Source organism: Xyrauchen texanus, chromosome 43 (genome assembly GCF_025860055.1).
Source record: "Xyrauchen texanus isolate HMW12.3.18 chromosome 43, RBS_HiC_50CHRs, whole genome shotgun sequence".
Lineage (NCBI taxonomy): Eukaryota > Metazoa > Chordata > Actinopteri > Cypriniformes > Catostomidae > Xyrauchen > Xyrauchen texanus.
This window is the reverse complement of record NC_068318.1, coordinates 28,892,339-28,911,563: the sequence shown is the minus strand read 5'-3', so window position 1 is coordinate 28,911,563 and position 19,225 is coordinate 28,892,339. Positions and strand designations below refer to the sequence as shown.

The following is a 19,225-nucleotide window of genomic DNA, read 5'->3' as shown; positions in this document are numbered from 1 at the left end:
ATAAAAATAAAGGCATTGCCTGACAATTGCTTGCTGTAAGCAATGTTTCTGTCATTATGCATATTTGTGAGGTGTTGTTTTTATGGGGTGTCTTACAGACAATGGATTGCTTTAATAAACTGTTGCAGAAGAAAAAACTGCTGGATGCCATGAACTACATCTTGTACACCCACAACAATCTTAAATTTATGTACTTTGAGGGACTTCAGGCACTCTGGTTACATTGACGCGCATCATTCTGCACACAGGGAATCAGATAAGCATTGTATGTTGGAGCGTCTCTTATAATATACCTCCTATTATTTGTTGTGTAATTATCAGTTTTCCTATTGTATGGCTGTGTTTATGGTATGTGATATGATTTGGCTTTTTTGTCACTGCTGTTGCATAATAAGAAAATTGGCATAGAATTGTAAAACCAGTTCAGCAGCAAAATAAAATAAAAAAATCACGCTGAAATATCAACTATACTTTGGCTTTAAGGTGGCGCTATAGTGGGCAATAGCATAAACGGTCTTCTCCTTCTCTTTCAGGTCAACTCCTTTCATGGTAGAACAACAGTTTGGAGAGAATCTTCCATGGTTAGAGCTAGCTACACATCATAATAAAAACTATACACAACCTGGTTTGCCATTTTTCTAAAGTTTTGCCATTTTTCTGTGCGATATGCATCAGCATACCGTCTGAGGCTGAGACTAGTGATGGACAACTGTTAAAAACAAGACAGAAACAAACACAAACAAATGTGTCTTTACCCATGTAGTTGATGATGAATCCTTCTCCTTTCCCGAAGACCAGACCAGCTGGATCAGAGTGGAACGTGATGGTGAGGTCAGGAGTTGAGGAGGACATCTTGAACGGGCTGGTGCCTCCCACAAACTGTCCCAGAATACGTGTTGTGACCTCATCACCATCCAGAATGGTTAGCATATCACTGTCGCTCAGATTCAATCTAATGAGAAAGAGAAGAGTGGGTGGGGGGTTGAAATGAGAAAATGCACAAGCCATCCAGGCAGTTTGGTGAGTCATAGCATTCAGCAGGTCTGTGAGTTTCATTCGATATGAGCAGCCGCTTGATTCGCATTCACGAGCAGACCTGACTGTTGTTGTTATCAGCACAGAATGTCCCAAAAGAACTTACAGCTGTACATCCAGCAGGACGCGTTTGTCCTCGCCGACATGAATTCTCCAGCTGCAGTCCTCGCCCTCCCCATACCATTCAGGCCAGTTCGGGGACAGAATGACGCCACTGGGGCCAGACAGGTCACCGCCACAGAGAGCTGCAGAGAGAGAAGATAGATGCATACCTTTATGAGGGTAACAAATTTGTTTATTGATCTAACAAATGAGATTTTGTTTGCATCTTAGTGTTTCTATCCAGCATTTCTTATGCATTATCCTCGTGCGATTTTGAATAACTTTCAACATTAACTCATCTGTGGGTCATTTCCCTTCATTTTGTTATCTTTTATTTTGTTATCACTGTACAACATAGTTCTATTCATTAACATTAGTACATGCATTCCTATATATTTAGTGTGGATTTTCACATTAAGAATTAATGTATTCATCCAAAATCTGAAAAATTTTGCTTTCATGTTGCTTTTATATGGAGAAAGCTGTTGAATCGCCCCAGAAAGCTTGGAATATAGTGCACAAGTCTTATGTATTACTGTTATGATGTCTTTTGTTATTTATGCCGCTCCGCTGAAGTGAAACTTGCGTGTCGAGCGTCTTTAAAGGAAACACCCTGCCGTTACATCTTAAATACAGTTATATTTAATGCATTATAGCTTTATTAAAGTTAAAATAATACGGAAGCAGATCATGTAAATAACTACAAACTCTTTTCTGTGCAGTCAGTGCCTCTTCTATGAGATGCGCGAATGTTCCGATCTAAGGGGGAGAGATTGAAACTGCACCCGGCTGATGTACACTATTGAGGGGATGCTCATCCCTTGAGCCCGCAAGCTTAATGCAGCTAGATTATAACGTGATGGCTCGTGACTTATTGAATCACAATATATGTCACTGTGCATTTCTTATCATGAAGAAAATTGGCAATACGCAGCTTTATTAATACGAGAGAGTTTGTTTATGTGTGAGTTAAAGATGGATTGAAGTGAACAGAAATGTGAGAGAGGAAGACTTCGCCCCATCATACACTGAAAGAAAATATGTTTTTGATTTGTTTTTGTTTTGGCTTGTTTTCCAATATAAATATCTAAAACTCATTTATAACAACGTACATTCTTTAGCAGCTATACTGCAGAAGAAACAATAGTTTTCTGAGAATGTTGAATATAATATTAAAATACAAATATTTTAAAATATCTAAAAATCCTTTAAAAAAAAAGATGCATTCACCTGAGAAGCCGCAAATAAGATATTTAGACTTGCTTTTAGATATCCTATATACTTTAGAAGTATAACCAAGTAAAAAATACACTTATATACAAAATACACTTACTGTATATTTAAGATACATTCTATTAAAGCAAGTCTAAATATCTTATATGATGCTTCTCGATTAAATGTATCTAGACATTTTTTAATGGAAAACAAGACAAAAACATTGAAAACAATAGGATTTTGTTTTTTAAGTGAATTTCTTTACTGAATTAAACTGATAAAATATTTGTTTCCCCCTATAATTCAGTGAATGTAATTTAGAGGTATTTTTAAAAGATTATTTTGTCCTCTTTATTGTTTGTAAGCAAGTTTAATGCAACCTCGGGACACAAGCTGAATAATCGATTAAGAGCTAATGATTAATCGTTGCAATAATCGTTCTAATAATTGTTAGTTTAATCGATTATCAAATTATCTTTAGTTGCAGCCATACTGAGCATGCAAATGTTTTTATTTTTTTTAAACCGTTACGTTATTCTTGCAACAACATAATGACAGTTAAACAGTGATGCATAATGAACTGCAGCAGAACAGCAACAAGGTTATCAATTACTGAGGGGGACAATTTGGCCATATCTGATTTTTGGCAGTATATTGTATATTGTGGTTACGGCCCTGATTTGTATTACATTACATTAGATTAAGTTCCATAGTATTGTTTTTTCCATCCTTGTATCTAGAGCCATTGTCAAAAGAGAAAAGTAGTAAAACTGTCCTTCAAAACATTACCACAGTAAGAATTCTTCTCTGAAGTGTGCAATGTACGTCTGGTTGTGAAACGCCACGCCTCAGTTAGCTGTGTTAATTGCCGTATTAATTGCATGTGACAAGATAACAAGCATTTGTAAGGTTGACCAATGTTATAGTGAGATGTTATCTGTGGCAACCTGTTTCAGTCACAGGAAAGCTCATTTATGCAACTAAAGATGCATTAGAACAAGGTTAAATATAGGACAACAACTAAATTCAAGACTAATGTGAAGATTAGGCCTACTTGTGAGTATATTCTATCAGCCTTGAAGCAAAAACGAATAATTCTTCAATATTAACGTACCATTAAAATACTATGGCATGGTAATGGCATTGTATTTTAATGGTACATTAATATTGAAGAATTATTCGTTTTTGCTTCAATCACAAGACACATCTGCCAATCATCAGACAATTAGTGTTAAAATATTTCTTTTTGTAGTGAAGTGTAAAATATCATATAACATGAAGGCTAAAATCACTGATCATCATCATCATACCTTTGCACAGGGGCTCTGTGTCGTTCCAGTAGGGATCTCGAGTGTTGATGCACTCAATGACGGGCGGGCCCTGCTCCAGCGAGTGGCCCAGGTCACAGGTGAACTGCACGACTGTCCCCACGCCATACGTTGGGTCTGTTGTGCTGAAATTCCCATTTTGGATGTACGGCTCGTAGCAGTGGCCCTTTTCAAATGCTAAATGTGAAACATTAGAGCAAGTTATGTAGTAATATTCAGAACCGGTTCCATTTGCTTTTAGTTTAAATACAGCAACTGAACAATTTTTATGACTTTCAGTTCGTTAACGGATTTCGAACATGCTTTTTCACTGATGTAGATGGAACTACAGGCCTGAAATACTTGCCCATGGATACTTCGGCATGTGGAGTCATGTGGGCCGAGAATCGAACCGCCAAGCTGCGATTGGCAGCCGACCACTCTACCACCTGAGCCACAGCCGCCCCAATACCTAACATGTGTTGTGTCAATAACAATGATGTCACCTACCCTCATAGCGGATGTTGAATCCAGTGTTGTGGTTGTTTGGCTGTTCTGTTATAAACTGGACCCGAACAGCCGGGCCCTCGCTGATCACTCCCTCAAACGGGATCGGACCACCATGGCCTGAATCAAACAGAACCACCGAACCAGCATCGAGACCGCTCCATAAGACAAGCCTTAAGCATAGGCAGACGGGGGAATCTTTAATTAACTTGTTAAAAGCATGCAAAATACAGATATATATATACACACATATATACTGACCGGTCTGTCGGACCTAACACCATTCTTTCCAGATGCAAGTGCAGCCTCTGGCCATTAGGGGCCTCCAGGGACCAAGAGCAGCTGCGATCCAGAGTACTGTTAGAGCCCGAATGGGGTGAGGGGGACAACACCCGGCCTACAGTGGCGTTTTTTACAACACCTCCACACAAAGCTTAAAAAGAATGGAAACAGTCGTAAATAGTCAGTGGGGTCTTTAATTTACATTTTATATATATAACTACACATTATTACTAATATTAGATTTTTACTAGGGATGTCAATCGATTAACAATTTGAACCAAATTAATAACATGATGTACCAATTACAATTCAGGTCATTCAAATACATTACATCATATGGTGGCGACAGACAAGTAAAGATTTTTACTTTAAAAAAAGTGGCTCAAAAATTCTAAATATTGTTTGTTTTATTTCTGTATTATTGAACATAATCCTATTATTGGACTACTCCGTCTAAGCTACAGTATCTTTAACTGTTGGTCTATGCACTCATGCATCAGAGGGATGCTTCTGGAGCATCTCACTTCCCAGATAGCAACAGAGTTTGGGCCAAATCTGGCTTCCATTTGGTACTTCTAGTTTGGTTCTGGATGTGGAATTGTAATGCCTTTGTGTGTGATAGTTTGTGGACCGACAGAGCTGAGATATTCTTTTAAAATATTTGTTTGTGTTCTGCAGAAGAAAGAAAATCATATACATCTAGAATGGCATGAGGGTGAGTAAATGATGAGAGAAACATCATCTTTGGGTGAAATATCCCTTTAACATAGTGATTTTTTTCACCTGTTTTATTGTCCATTGGGTAAACTTTGTATGTCTGATTGCTGAGAAAAGTAAAAGCACACCTCTCCTTAACAAACCACATGATCTGAGGTTATCATCCAATGTCTATAGCACAAACATTGCGGGATGAGTTATACGCAAAAAAGTAATAATTGTTGTGTGTATCTGTCTCTCACCTCTGCAGCTGGGCTCATGTTGGCTCCACACAGGTAGTGAAGCATTGACACAGGTGACGGTGGCATCTCCCTGCAGGTGGTATCCCATGTGGCACTGGAAATGGGCCGTACCTCCAGGATGCAGGTCTTTCACAGACACCTCGCCAAAATGAGGCCGTCTTGGTAGGGCGCAACTCAGCCGGAAAACTGGACAAAAAAAAGACTGTGTCTGATTCTTAACTTCCAGGAATATTTACGCGTAGATCAAATATTGAAATAGTTTAATATACAAATATATTGGTGGTCGTTTCTTGTTGATATTAGCACAAAGTTAACCAGCTTAATCAGTTATGAGTGAAATGAATGTTAAATCCACTGATTTAAACAAATTGTACATGAGACAGAATAAGACAGACTCAAATGGGCCTTAAAAATGAGCCCTTGAGTCAATCTACAAGTACATTATTCAGTTAATGGAAATAGTGGTAGCGATCAGTTATACAACTGAGCAAATTAACCAAATGGGACATTTTTCAATTAAAAGTTTGGAGGCAAAGATTGTACAACAACAACTCATTACAAGTTAAATATGAGCATCTGTAGTGCAGAGACTGCCAGATGAGGGATGGTTTTAACATTTACACAAGCACCCGTGGGACATACAGCCATATTATTATATAAACATTAGACATTTATGTAAAAGAGCAATTATCTTTTCTAATCCTCAGCAGCGTTTTTTATTTTTTCAGCAGGTATTTCAGTTAAAGCATGATACACTGTTTAATACAGGACTGTAACAACATACACAATAAGGGGGACACTTCCCCTCCAATTTTCAAATTAGTGATTGATCAATATGCTTCGATCAATAATTGGTTACGTCCTTGGTTTATTGCAGGGGGTTTCAAACTTTTAAGTGCCTAGCATCCCCAAATATGATGATCCCCTCGCAATGGACTCCTAAAAAATAAATCAGAAATACATTTTCATGAAGGGGTGTTTCTTCAGCATTGGGCACTTTTTGCACTGTGAACTTTTAGAAAGTAAATTCTCATTAAAACATTTTTCAAACTGAGTATTTGTTTTTAAAATTGTCTGCTAACAATGTTCAACTGTGTATGTACATGCATCTCAGGAGATCATTAAAATTCCCACGGTGATGGAAATGACATTTTTTCATGTTTTTGAAATGAAATGACTGACATATTTGTGTTGCTATGCCTAACTTCATAGCTAACATTTCATGTATTCTAAATATACACAATTTAATAAATAAATAAAAAATTTTGGTGTCATTTGGCAAAATTACAGCTCTTTTCAAAATGATGCCCAATAAAAATATTCTGCTCACAAGTGATATTAACTTTGTTTTCTTTAAATAGCACATGTCTCATATTTTATCTCATCTTTTATACAGAATGCTTTTCATTGACATTTTTGTCAGCTTGTTTAACAAATACAGTAACTTTTGCAAAAACAACTGTGTGTCTCTCATAATTTTGTAAAAAATAATAGAAATCACTTTCACACAATAAATATTAAAATTGTTTATGTTTTTAAGTTATCTCTTTAAGATTATAGTTTTGTCACATTCTGGCCTATTTTGTCTTGTCTGAGTGTTTTCCTGTGTTGGTTTTGTCTCTCTCGCTCCCTCTTGTGCCATGTGGAGAACGCCAGCTCCGTTATCAGGACAACTGCACATTCTCCAATTAACTCAACATTGGTGGCACTTGCTCCCTATCGACCCACTCCTTCTTATGCTCCCCTTGTGTTGGGTCCTTTGTTGAATCGTTTGTCTCCAGTCGGTTGGTCCCTGTAAGCGTCATGTATTATCAGTCGGTTTTCTTGTTTATTGGAGTTTTTTCTTTTCAAGTTTATCGTTGTTTGTTAAATAAAGCCCACATAATTGCCTTACTGTCTTTGGGTCCTGCCTTGGTCGTGACAAAAACAATTGAACCAAAATTGGACCCAGCAGAGGCAATGGGCACTTTCTTTTTTTTAAAGATCCAGCTCAATCGGTCTCAAAGCATTGCCCAGCACAACAATGCTTTGGTCAGCTCCCAGAACTGTAGGGCTTTTGTCGTCTAGTGTACGCAATGGAGCTGACCAGGGAGCACCACATGTTGTGCTTTGAGACACATTTAAAACGACTCTTCCTTTCAGGCTTGGACAATCCACTTAGTACGGAGGTGCTCGTGAGATTTTAGTTTTGCCCTTTTAGGATCTGGTGGACCATGTCTGCTGTTTGCAGAAATGGAGATCCTGCTGCAGAGATGGAACTCCAGATCCCTCTGAGGAGCCCGCTGTAGACCGCCAGGAGGCGGTCCTACGCCACCAAAGACCAGCTTGCTCTGCCCCCTGCTGAAGGCACTGACCTTGTCCCTGCCCTGTGGCTGCCTGACCTGGGCCTCCTCCCTGGCCTCCGGACCCCACCCCTTACCTGAAGTCTCCTCCCAGGCCACCGGATCTGGCCACCTTCCTCAATCCTTCTCCCAGGAAGTTGGACCCTGCCCCCTTTCTTAAGCCTTCCACTGGTTTCCCCCTCCCTCCCTGGACTGGTACTTCTGAGGCCTCCCACCCCACCTTAGTCTTTGTGTCTGTCAGTATTGTTTGATCTTGTCTTCTGTTTTATGTTCCCTATTTTGGACACCATGTGGTGTTCTTTTGGGGGGGTGTAGTGTCAGGATCCTGTCTCTTTGTCAGTCAGGTTTATTGGTGATTGGATCCTGACATCCATGTTTTGTGTTGAGCACACGGCTCAGCGTTTATCTCCTGGCCATGTGCTCTCTACCTTCGTTTTTGTCTCTGTGGGGGCACAAGGCTTCGGGTTTGGTTTTCTTGCCGTGCACTTTTCTGTCTGTTTTGTGTTTCATGTTCAAGTGCGTGATGTCTGGATCATGACTTTCCTGTCTAGTTCTGGTGTCGGGATCCAGACACCCATGCTCCATGACTTGTCTGTCTTCCCTCCCTTCCTTGGTCGGTACCCTCCCTGTTTTGGATGCTAGGAGGTGTCTGTCAGGGGAGGAGTGCTGTCACAGTCTGGCCTGACTGTGCCTCCTGACAGTCAGTTTGCTTGTCTGGGTGTTTCCCTGTGTCTGTTTTGTCTCTCTCCCTCTTGTATTTTGCAGGTGCCACGTGGAAGGCGTCAGCTCGGATATCCGGACAACAGCTCATTCTCCAATCAACTCATCTGTGGCACCTGCTTCCTATCGACCTGTTCCTCCTTGAGCTCCCCTTGTGTTGAGTCCTTTTGTCAAATAATTTGTTAAATGTCTGTCTCCAGTCAGTTGGTTCCTGTCTGCTTCATGTATTATCGGTCAGTTTTCTTGTTGAGTTCAAGTTTATCATCCTGTTTTTTTTCACCTCACGGGTGATTTGGCTCTTTTTGTTAAATAAAGCCCAAATAATTGCCTTCCTGAGTTTGGGTCCTGCCTTGCTCTCATATTCATGACTGTTTTAAACATTAATTTCTTTTATGGATTTTCAAAGTTTAATATTGGAGGTCTGGAAAAAGGAAAACGTAAACATAAGGCATTTTTGAAGATTATAAACTAATAGATGATAAAGTCCTGGTAAACAGTTTCCAGTTCAGATAATGAGACCTTCATATAAACAAAAGAAAAGTAAAAATTTGCCAAAACAAACGATCGCACCTTTATATGGAAAAATATTGTATATGGCATATCCATAAAATATTAGTTTCTTTCAACCCAATAGAAGAATATTAAAGAAACATTTTAAATTAAGCTGAAATGTATTTAAATGGCACGTTTCACAATTTTTCCAAAGCAGCTTGAGAAATTGTGCTTTACAACCAGTGACACTTTGCAAAGTCTTTTTTTGCTCTCAAATTTTTGCAGACCCCTTTAACCCCCTTATAACCCTCTGGGGGGCTGCAGACCCAAGTTTGAAAACCCCTTGTTTAATGCATAAGTGGCTTGTTTCGAAAAAGGACTCACTTTGGTAATGTAGCTGGAACATGCCGACGCCCCCCTCTGGAGACGACCGGTAGAACACAGAGATTGTATTGGTTGGGCTACGGATCACCTGACCTTCCACCAGAAGCGTCTGATTGGCCAATACGAGCAAGGCGCCACCTTCATCAACCCCTCTGATTGACAGCTGCTCACTCTCTGATAGATTTACATTTTTTACCTACAACGATACCAATACACTATAACGTACTTCAAAGAATAGCATGGTACATATTAAAAAAAAAAGAGAAAAACTGCATGTGTACGGTAATAACATGGTGCTATTTGGTACTTTCTGTAAGTGTAATGTATGTCAGAGATATACTTCTGTTTGATAATTCACTGCATTGAATTATGATTAAACTGTAATATACATGGGCACTAGATGGTACTGAGGTATCAAAGCAATGTGCCTGGTTCAATACAAAATAAGTTTATTTAACAGAATTTGTTGCATAATTCTGATTACCACAGAAGATAATTTTGACTCCTCAAAAATGCAGTTACATTAATGGAAGTAAATCAGAGGGGCCAGTCCATAAACAATAAGTTTCAAAAGTATAGCTATAATACGTAAACATTATGACCCCCCGACCCCCCCGCAATTTCCGCCTATGCATGTTAATGCGATTTTAGTTTGCTAAAATTGCTTACAGGGTTTATAGCATTGCACCGTCATGCCAACATTGTGAATAAAGTATACTTTTGAAACAATGTGTATTTTAACGTTCATGAACTGGCCCATTCACTTCCATTATAAGTGCCTTACTTTAGCCACATTTTTTTTGTATTTTTTTTTTAATAAATGAGGGACAAATCAAAACGATATTTTGTGATAATCAATATGCCACAAATTACTGAGCATCAATTGTGCCGTAATTCACTGAATTTAATTACGATGGTTAAATTACATGGTAATATTATAAGGTACATCAAAGAACACCATGGTACATTTCCAAAAAACATGGTATTACTATAGTATCATGCCAAAAGCAGTGGTAATACCATGTTGTTTTTTGTAACCTGGTGCCATAGATCATTAATATACTTATTTTCCATAAGTCAATTAAATGAATTGAATTGAATTATGACTGAATTATAGATATAATATACATAGACACTGTATTTGAAAATAGGACATTCTCCTTTAAAACATGTCACAGCCAGCACAGATGATCCAATCCATATCTCATCTGATCTCACGAGGACAGTGTATGTATACATACTAAATTAATAGGAAGCGTTTTAATCCCTTGAGAGGTAATATTTAACACACACTCACAGCAGGCCTTTGGCTGTGGATTAGAGTGGTAATTAGAGATTATATCGTGGGGTGAATTATCCGCAGAGGGAGGGCAGACGTGGACATGGGATTACGGGAGGCTGTGTGCGAGCACTGCAACAGTACGGCTCCAGCAATCCCCCGTCTCTCTCATTAACATCTGCCTTTGTGATTTGGGTCCTCTGGGAAAACACTGCTGTTGGTCCAAAGTGCTGAACTCCAGTAATTAGATTGGTGAAATGACAGAACCTGGCACTAGAGGGCATGTTGGACTGAGCGCAGGGTTGTCAAGCGCAGTCACCTGTATCTGAGGGTGCCGGAGAAATGTGCTAGGCACATGGGAAGCGGAATTTCATTACAGAAAAAATGCTTGTTAGGCAGCAGATTGTATTTCCAGAAAACTCCCTTGGGGCCACATGCTGTGCTTGGTGTTCTGCAACAGGTTATTTGTTAAATTACACAGTCTTTTAGCATATCAGTTTAACAGATTCATGCATTTACAGATGCCAATTCAGCAAAGAAAATCTAGCGCAGTTGGTCATAATTTGAGGGCAGTAAAATATCCCTGACGGAAGCTATTTGTATTGTAAACTCATATTTCAAGACCCAATTAAATTGCTTGATGAGTGCAGTTTTATTTCCTGTGTTGATGTGCTTCCCATCGAAACAAAGTTTGGGTTGGATATATCGAAGAGCGTGTCCTTGATTTTATAACATAATAAAAAAGATAGCCAACATGCTTTAGTTACATCACAACCATGAACCATGATTTGCTACTTGCTAATCAGTTTCAGGTGGTATTAAGGGGCATTCTCATTCTAGAGAGCATTTGATTGGACAAAAATCTGTGTAGTGCAAGATGAGTCACCAATATTTTTGGTCTGTTTTCCTCACCTTTTTTGGGAACGTGTCCACGCTGTAGTATTTTGGAGAAAATGTTGTTTGTACGTACCTCTATTTTAACTAGTTTTTCTTTGCTTTATAAAGACGTTTTATTTGGTTTTCACAGTTTTGATAATATAAGATAATATTTTCTGATTAATCTGTTTTATTTTTCTTGACACGTTTTTTTTATACATAAGTCTATAAAACCCATATTTGCACTTTTTTGTAAAGACTTGAAATATGATTTAAATACTCTTTGTACCTTCAACAACTCCAAAGCATTGAAAAGCATTGCACTATGTAATGAATATAATGTCTTGGCATTATTGTAAAATATATCGGTAGTATTGTGTACTATGTATAGCCCTGGCTTGTTTAAAAAAAAAAAAAATGTCTGATGCAGGTGTACATTGACGGGTCCTTAAACAAGCCCTCATAATAAATCTCGAACTGACTGACAAATTCACTTGTGAAATGGATTGCTGTGAACTGTTTGCCAATGATTGACTTATGATCAATAATATGGTAGTAAACAACACATTGTGTTCTAAAGCCGCTTTTTGTATTTTCTTATCAATGATTAACTCTTCTGCCACAAGAATGTAATTCATTTTAATTATCTGAATGTCTTATATATATATAATTTTTTTATATTTAAATATAACTATGTATAATTATTTCATCATTATATATTGAATTATTGTTATATGAGGGGCTTTCTCAGCAAATATTTGTATATGCGATTAAATGTGATTAATCACGATTAATTAATCAGGACACCATGTAATTAATTTGATTAAAAATTGTAAACGATTGACAGCCCTAATATATATATATATATATATATATATATATATATATATATATATATATATATATATATATATATAAACAAAAGGCTTTTTAAATTAAATGTGTACATGTCATTTATTTCTACAATTGCCTTCATATTTATTCATATTTATACTTCCTATTTGCTGAATTATTATTGTTGTTGTTAGGCAACTATTAATTATAATAATAACTATAAAACCAGCAATGATAATTATAAAAATTATCATAAATAATGGAATCAGAGTAAATATTAATTATGAATTTTATTCAAAATTCTGTGGTTCATTACACGTCTCGGGGCAGTTCCACTGTGTGGCCCTAAAAGCGAGTTAAATGTTCTCCCAAACAGATGAGGTTTTTAAGGTTAATGTTCTACCGAAATTTAAATCAACAAACCTACCTCCCTACCCTAAACCTAAACTTAACCGATAGTGTCATAAAAGGCAAATGTGAGATGAAAAAATACATTTCTGAAGCAACCACATAATTTGTGGTGCTTCTATGACACTTTCAGCTCTCGTGTCGATGTGTTTAGATTTCATTAGACAGCATTGTGTGAGGAACAGAGCAGAAATTCATAGTGTTTATGAATTGATAGTCTGCCATTTTACTTTTACTTTTGTGTGAGCTGAATAAAAGTCATTGTTGTTTTAGCACCTCTAATGTTTATTTCACTGGGAAATTGTGTTACGTACAACAGGCCACATAGAAATCATTTAGCAAAAATTTTGTTTGTATTGTAACATGATTCTATGACCAGGTTACGAATGCCACTGTGGGAGAAATATGACATATGTCATACTCGGAGACAGTAAAAAGGTGAATTAACAAACCAATCGAATTTAACAACATACTCTCTCACTCAATCTCCACTCTCCATTTCAATGTGAATCCTTTTTTACTTTCACTCAAGTATGTTTTTGGCTAGTTACTTGGACTTTTAATAAGTAAAATGTTCACACAATATCCATACTTTCACTTATGTATAATTTTTAGTACTTTTTACACCCCTGTTTGTGTGTGTGTCTGCTAAAAGTGATTTTACATGAGCATGTAGTTGTCCTCTCCACAAAACCAAAGCCACCAATCTTTCATTTTGATTCATGGGATTCTTTTTAAAGAGGTAAAACCTGATGGTTTGAATATAGGGAATGACCCCATGAATCCGTACCTGTAGTTCCACGCCATAGCCAGTGTACACGGTCACTGTGTATGTGCACTGCAGGAACGCTCCTTCAGGAAGGGGTGGATCATCTGAAGAATCGATGTAGCCTTCTGGGTCAGTGAAATTGACCCTGCAGTTTGTTACAGCTGGAAGAAAATGCCAGACAGTCAATGTTTAAAACCCAACAGTTTGTCTGAGAATTGCCCAGTATGAATTTCCAATGCTGGTTTGTGTTGATTAGTGCTCACTTTGTGCTAGTCCAAGTTTGGTACAAGTATGGCCATGTTGTTCACAGCAAAATTAAGTTGGTAAACCTGGTCAATCCTACAAAAATGTATTATAAGCCCTGTACAAGTAAGTTGGTTTTGGGATAACTTAACCCCCATTGGACACAATTCTTATGGTGCATTTAGATAAGGCACGTTCAAAATAGCAAGACAGAGCACAACTGAATAAAAGAGAATGCAGGAATCTAGAGATGCAATTTTTATACTTTTAAACGAAACTTTTCCACGAGAGTTTTACCATGAAAATTGTCTAACAGCTGAAACACAGCACACTGTCAGCACAAAAATTAAAGCACCATTGTTAAAAATATCACAACTAAAAAAGAAAAATATAGGTGAACTAGTCAACCTCACTAATCCTCACTATTCGGTTGTTGGATGGCTAATCAACTATAGTGACCCATCGTGAAACTCCATTACCTGAGGTGAAAACTCCAGGGGTTGCATCAGTGTTTACAGAGTTTGGAACAGCAGCAGTGACTAAAGGCTTAGAACCAGTGTCAGGATGTAGCGTTGGGGCATCGGTATCCCAGCTCGGTGTTGCAATGGCTTCTGGGGGTTCGGTGGGCAGATCATCGGCCAGAGGTAAAGTAGGGCCACTGTGCACAGGGAGAAACTTCCTAAAGAGGGGCTGGTCAGGGGAGAGGGCCTCTGCTCCAACCCCCAGCCCTTTCCCCAACATGGGCACCAGATCAGGGGGTAAACCGCTTGGAAGAGTCACTCCCTTCTGAGCCAGCAGTTGGTCCTTATGAGACAGAACCGACTCTAGGAAGTCCTGCCCCATGAAGGAATCTCCACTGGGGGGTTCTTTAGGGGCTGGTACCTGCATTACCGGAGCAAGGCTGGGTGTTGAGATTAAATCCATCTCATCTGTGGAAAGAAAGAGAGTTTGAGAAAAGTTATAGGGGGAGTGCATATGTTCCTCCATACAAAGTTATCCCATAGAAAAGAAAATTCACAAATGAGATCTCCTAAGAATCTAATTTGTTCCCTGTCAAAAAGCTACACTTTGATGCTGCGCTGATTTACCGCTTTGGGGAACAGTATTAGGTGTGACCAGCTGTGAATATGTGTGCAACACGTCAATGAAATTGACTAGAATTTATAGCCTCTGCTTGTGACATCAATTGGATGCACCTGTAGCAGGGCTATACATAGATGCATCACAGGTTCATCGTCAGATCTTTTGTCTTCAGATCACTCTGTGTGTGTGTTGTGCTTCTCAAGCTGTCAGAACTTTCTTTCCTCTGTTAGGAGTTAGAATTTGTTAGGCAGTGCGCAGAAAACCTTTTCTCCTTTCCAAAAATTTGTGTGAAGCAAAGCAAGCAGTGTGTGTTCCCGTGTTTACACTCTATGGCTGAAACGGACACACACCAGTTTTGCTTTGTGTGTTTGGGGGAAGAGCATGCTGCTCTTGCATTGGGGCGGGGCGGGTGCGAGCATTGCAATCTGTTTTCTGTCAAAATACTTCGCACTCCTCTCGCGTACTTCCAAGAGCCACCACCCACACTTTCATCGTGGGGCTCTTGCATGGATCTGGCTGAGGAGCGAGAGATGGGTCCATCCCTATTGCTCGCTCTCTCCCCAGATCATGCTGGTCCATCTCGTAAGCCTGAAGCGCACTTCGGCACCTCTTCGGTTCACGAGGGGGACGCTGAACCTCTGAACATTCCATGCACAATAATAAAGCAACTGAGGAATTACTCGGGCTGTGGCCAAACTACAGTTAGACTGGCCACGCAAACAAGAGACCCCACAAACGCTCCAAACTAGAAGACAGATTTCTGTCTGGTGGCCAAAAATAAATAAATCAGTGACTCCAATGCCTTGGCTTTGGAGCTGCCCAGCAAAAACTGTATTCTAGTATATAGAATACATAAATAAATGGTCTTAAGTGGTCGTCCAGCTCAAGGGGATTGGGAGGGTCGTCAGCTCGATTGTCACATTAACTGTCTCAAGTTGATGGCTGTATTTCTGGCCCTGAAATACTTCCTCCAGCAGCTGCCATGTCTTGGCGCGGGTGGACAACACAGCGGTAGTCTCTTACATAAACCATCAAGGAGGTCTACGTTCACGCCAGCTGAACAGACTGGCACAGACTTCTCCTTTGGGCCCAGGGCAAGCTCCTGTCAATCAGAGCAGCTTATATCCCTGGATGCCTGAATGTGGGAAACTCCACCCCGAGGTAGTGGAACAAATCTGGGTGAGATTTTACAGGGCAGAAGTGGACCTCTTCGCCTCTCAACAGACAGCGCAATATCCCCTCTACTTGTCTCTGAGTCACCCAGCCCCCTTGGGTCTGGACGCGATGGCGCATACATGGCCCAGAATGCGCCTTTATGCGTTTTCTGCCAGTTTCTCTACTCCCGGGAGTCTTGGCCAGAGTTCGCCAGCAAGGGTCCTGCCTCTTACTGATAGCGCTGCGCTGGCCGAACAGGGTATGGTTCTCAGAGATAATGTCTCTCCTCGACGGCTCGCCTTGGGCGATTCCGGACAGGAGGGACCTTTTGTCTCAGGCGCAGGGGACAATATTTCATCCCCGGCCAGAGCTGTGGAACCTTCATGTTTGGCCCCTGAAGGGTACCAACTGAGGGACACTGGGCTTTCACCTGAACTCATCGAGCCATTCTATGTGCTAGGGCTCCCTCTACTAGAAGAAGTTACACCAATAAATGAGGTGTCTTTGAAAGATGGTGCAGTGCACATTATGCAGATCCAGTTAACTGCCAGATAACTCCGCACACATTCATAAGATTTTATAGTCTGGATGTTCATGCCACTCTGGGCTCTTAGGTCCTTTTGTCAACATCACAAGCTCAAGTCTGAGACCTCTTGCGCTCTTGTGAGCACAACTACACAACTGTAACCCCTGTTCCCTGATAAAAGCGGAACGAGATGCTGCGCTTCATTGCTGCACTGGGATGCCCCAGGACTGCTCTTCCAACAAAATATCTGACGATGAACCTGTGACGCATCTATTTATAGCCCTGCTACAGGTGCATCCAATTGATGTCACCAGCAGAGGCTATAAATTCTAGTCAATTTCATTGACGTGTTGCACACATATTCACAGCTGGTCACACCTAAAACTGCTCCCCAAAGTGCTAAATCAGTGCAGCATATCGTTCCTCTTTTATCAGGGAACAGGGGTTACAGTTAAGTAACCCGAGACATTTCTCATAGACAGCAGTAAGAAGCAGAGAAATTGGGACTTGCTTTTCCTGCTTCTCAAATTTGAATTTGAAAAGTAATCTCACATGTGTCTCCTCTAGGGTTTCAGAAGAGATCTCAACAATGTCACAACTATGCTCAGATTTACCAAGATACCAAAGTCTCCAATCAAAAGTCAGAGATCTCTATATGAACTCATCAAATTATCTGAGCTATACTAGCCATATATATTTTATAGCTCTATGCCCTTGTCAACAGTTGCCTCCTGTGCTTCTTTTAGGAGAATTTTGAGAGAAACAGTTGAGATAAAGTTGAATTTTTAAGTTCATACTCAAGCTGCCACAATGCTAGGATATTGTAGGTGGTTGCCATGGCATTGCTATGTGGTTGCTATGTTCAGAGTGGTTTTAAATGTGATTCTATGTGGTTGCTAGGGTGTCCTGAGTGGTTCCTAGGTGATTGCTTACAGACCCAATTCAAAAGAACCTGCCCCAAAAGGTTGATGCCTGACATTGTTTCACTCCTAAACTGAATACTCAGTTTAGGGTTTTGTTGTAAGTTGTTCAAAGAGACTTGGAAAAAGAAAAGGATAACTAATAACGCCATTAAGTCTCCTGGACTATGAAAAGCAACCTCTGAGCCAAACAATTTCCCTCTGGGAAAGCATGTAGCCAAAACACATAATTACACAAGTGCAATAATATGCTTGATTTGCAATAAGTTTATGGTAAAGTGCAGTTAAATGGGCTGGTGTTGCTATATTCAGTCAGGCCAGATGTCAGCTGTATCACTGATGCAGGGTATTGTAAATAGGTGAGATGTCCAGTGCTATTCTTGGTCTGTCCGGCTGAGTGGGCCATTGCCAAGCCAGTGAGTTATTATAGCTTTCTCGCTCTCTCTCTCTCTCTCTCATTGAATCAGGTTTGCTACACCTCCTGCACATCAGCCCACACCGTAAATGCATTCTCTTGCCCACTGCAATGCCTCAACCTTTGATTTTCTGCCGATATGGAGTCAATGAGGCAGTTAGTTGCTTTTATACATAAATGTGACATTCATTGTCATGCTTGTGCTTCAAAAATTGGAATGTAAGCTTCAAAATAAAATTAGCATTTTGTGCACTATATATAGGCCAATATACAATGGCGTCCAAAAGTTTGAGACCGCATTGGATCTATTTAAACATGGAACATGGAAAACAGTATAGGATTTAAAACATTTAAAAAAGCAATAATGAAATAGGAAGAAAGTATCTTAAAGTAATGTTTACCTCAGACATGGTTTTACTCATATATGCAAAACCCATAGGAAAATCTGGAGGGAATCCATGGCTCGAAAATGCTAGTTCTCTTCAGGTTTTTGGACTACAACCTGAACAACAATCCACAGTCAACAGAAATGTATATTTTATTAACCTTACATCCTAACCCAAACCAAAACCCCAACCCTAAACCTAACTATCAGTGGAGTAAAAATTGCATTTTATAGTGAAAATGCAACCTCAGGATCTTGTTCACTATTGGTTACGGGACCTGAACCTGTGTCTCAGAGTGAACTAAATTACTTCCTGGTGTCTGTGGGACCAGAAACCGTGTCTCGGAAATTGCTTGCACAATGCGTCACAGGGAAAGTTAAACACATTCGAATTTATGCAAAAAGGTCAGGTTTTGCACAAACTTGTGGAGCCCATGCAAGCTTGAGTGTATGCTGTAGCAATAAGAAATACTAAAATTCATGTTAATATTTCAGTTGAAATTTTCACTCAAATTGTTTTGCTGATTATATAATTTGATATGACACATTTTTTATATTTATATAGCAATGGTAGAACAGCATTACGATACATACCATATGATAAAAAAAATGTCCATAACAAACTAATTTATATGCTTTGCACTTCTGTTCCGTGGTGGATTTTCCATAGAGGTGGCCATTCTTCAAGGTGAAAAAGGGAACTGGCTGATCAATTAAATTACACTGGTGAAAAAAAACCTATTACCCTCAGAGAGTGACAGAGTGCTGTCTAGGGACATTGTCTGAGCAATAAAACATGTAATGAATCTGAGTGCAAAAGGAATCCACCTGATGTCGAGAGCAGAGGGCTATTTTGTCCTCTGGAGGAAGTTAATTGATCCATGCATACTTGTACTTCCATTCAATATATGCATTTATGAATTTAGTTTCAGTTGCAACAAAAATACTTTAAACTTAAAGGTGAATTTCTCCAAATGCAGAGGCAAT

General features: G+C 39.4%; 1 protein-coding gene across 2 annotated transcripts in view; it reads right to left on the bottom strand.

Annotated features, from left to right (window-relative positions):
• Positions 1 to 19,225, bottom strand: part of LOC127636171 (seizure 6-like protein) — a 52,568-nt gene that overhangs the window by 11,651 nt on the left and 21,692 nt on the right. For both annotated transcript variants that reach the window (XM_052116596.1, XM_052116594.1), the window contains exons 2-10: positions 14,234 to 14,683; positions 13,533 to 13,672; positions 9,346 to 9,541; positions 5,408 to 5,593; positions 4,428 to 4,599; positions 4,170 to 4,339; positions 3,663 to 3,857; positions 1,142 to 1,280; positions 756 to 952 (exon numbers count right to left, since the gene is read on the bottom strand). In XM_052116596.1, the coding sequence (XP_051972556.1) occupies positions 756 to 952; positions 1,142 to 1,280; positions 3,663 to 3,857; positions 4,170 to 4,339; positions 4,428 to 4,599; positions 5,408 to 5,593; positions 9,346 to 9,541; positions 13,533 to 13,672; positions 14,234 to 14,683 (1,845 nt within the window). The remainder of the gene's footprint in view (positions 1 to 755; positions 953 to 1,141; positions 1,281 to 3,662; positions 3,858 to 4,169; positions 4,340 to 4,427; positions 4,600 to 5,407; positions 5,594 to 9,345; positions 9,542 to 13,532; positions 13,673 to 14,233; positions 14,684 to 19,225) is intronic.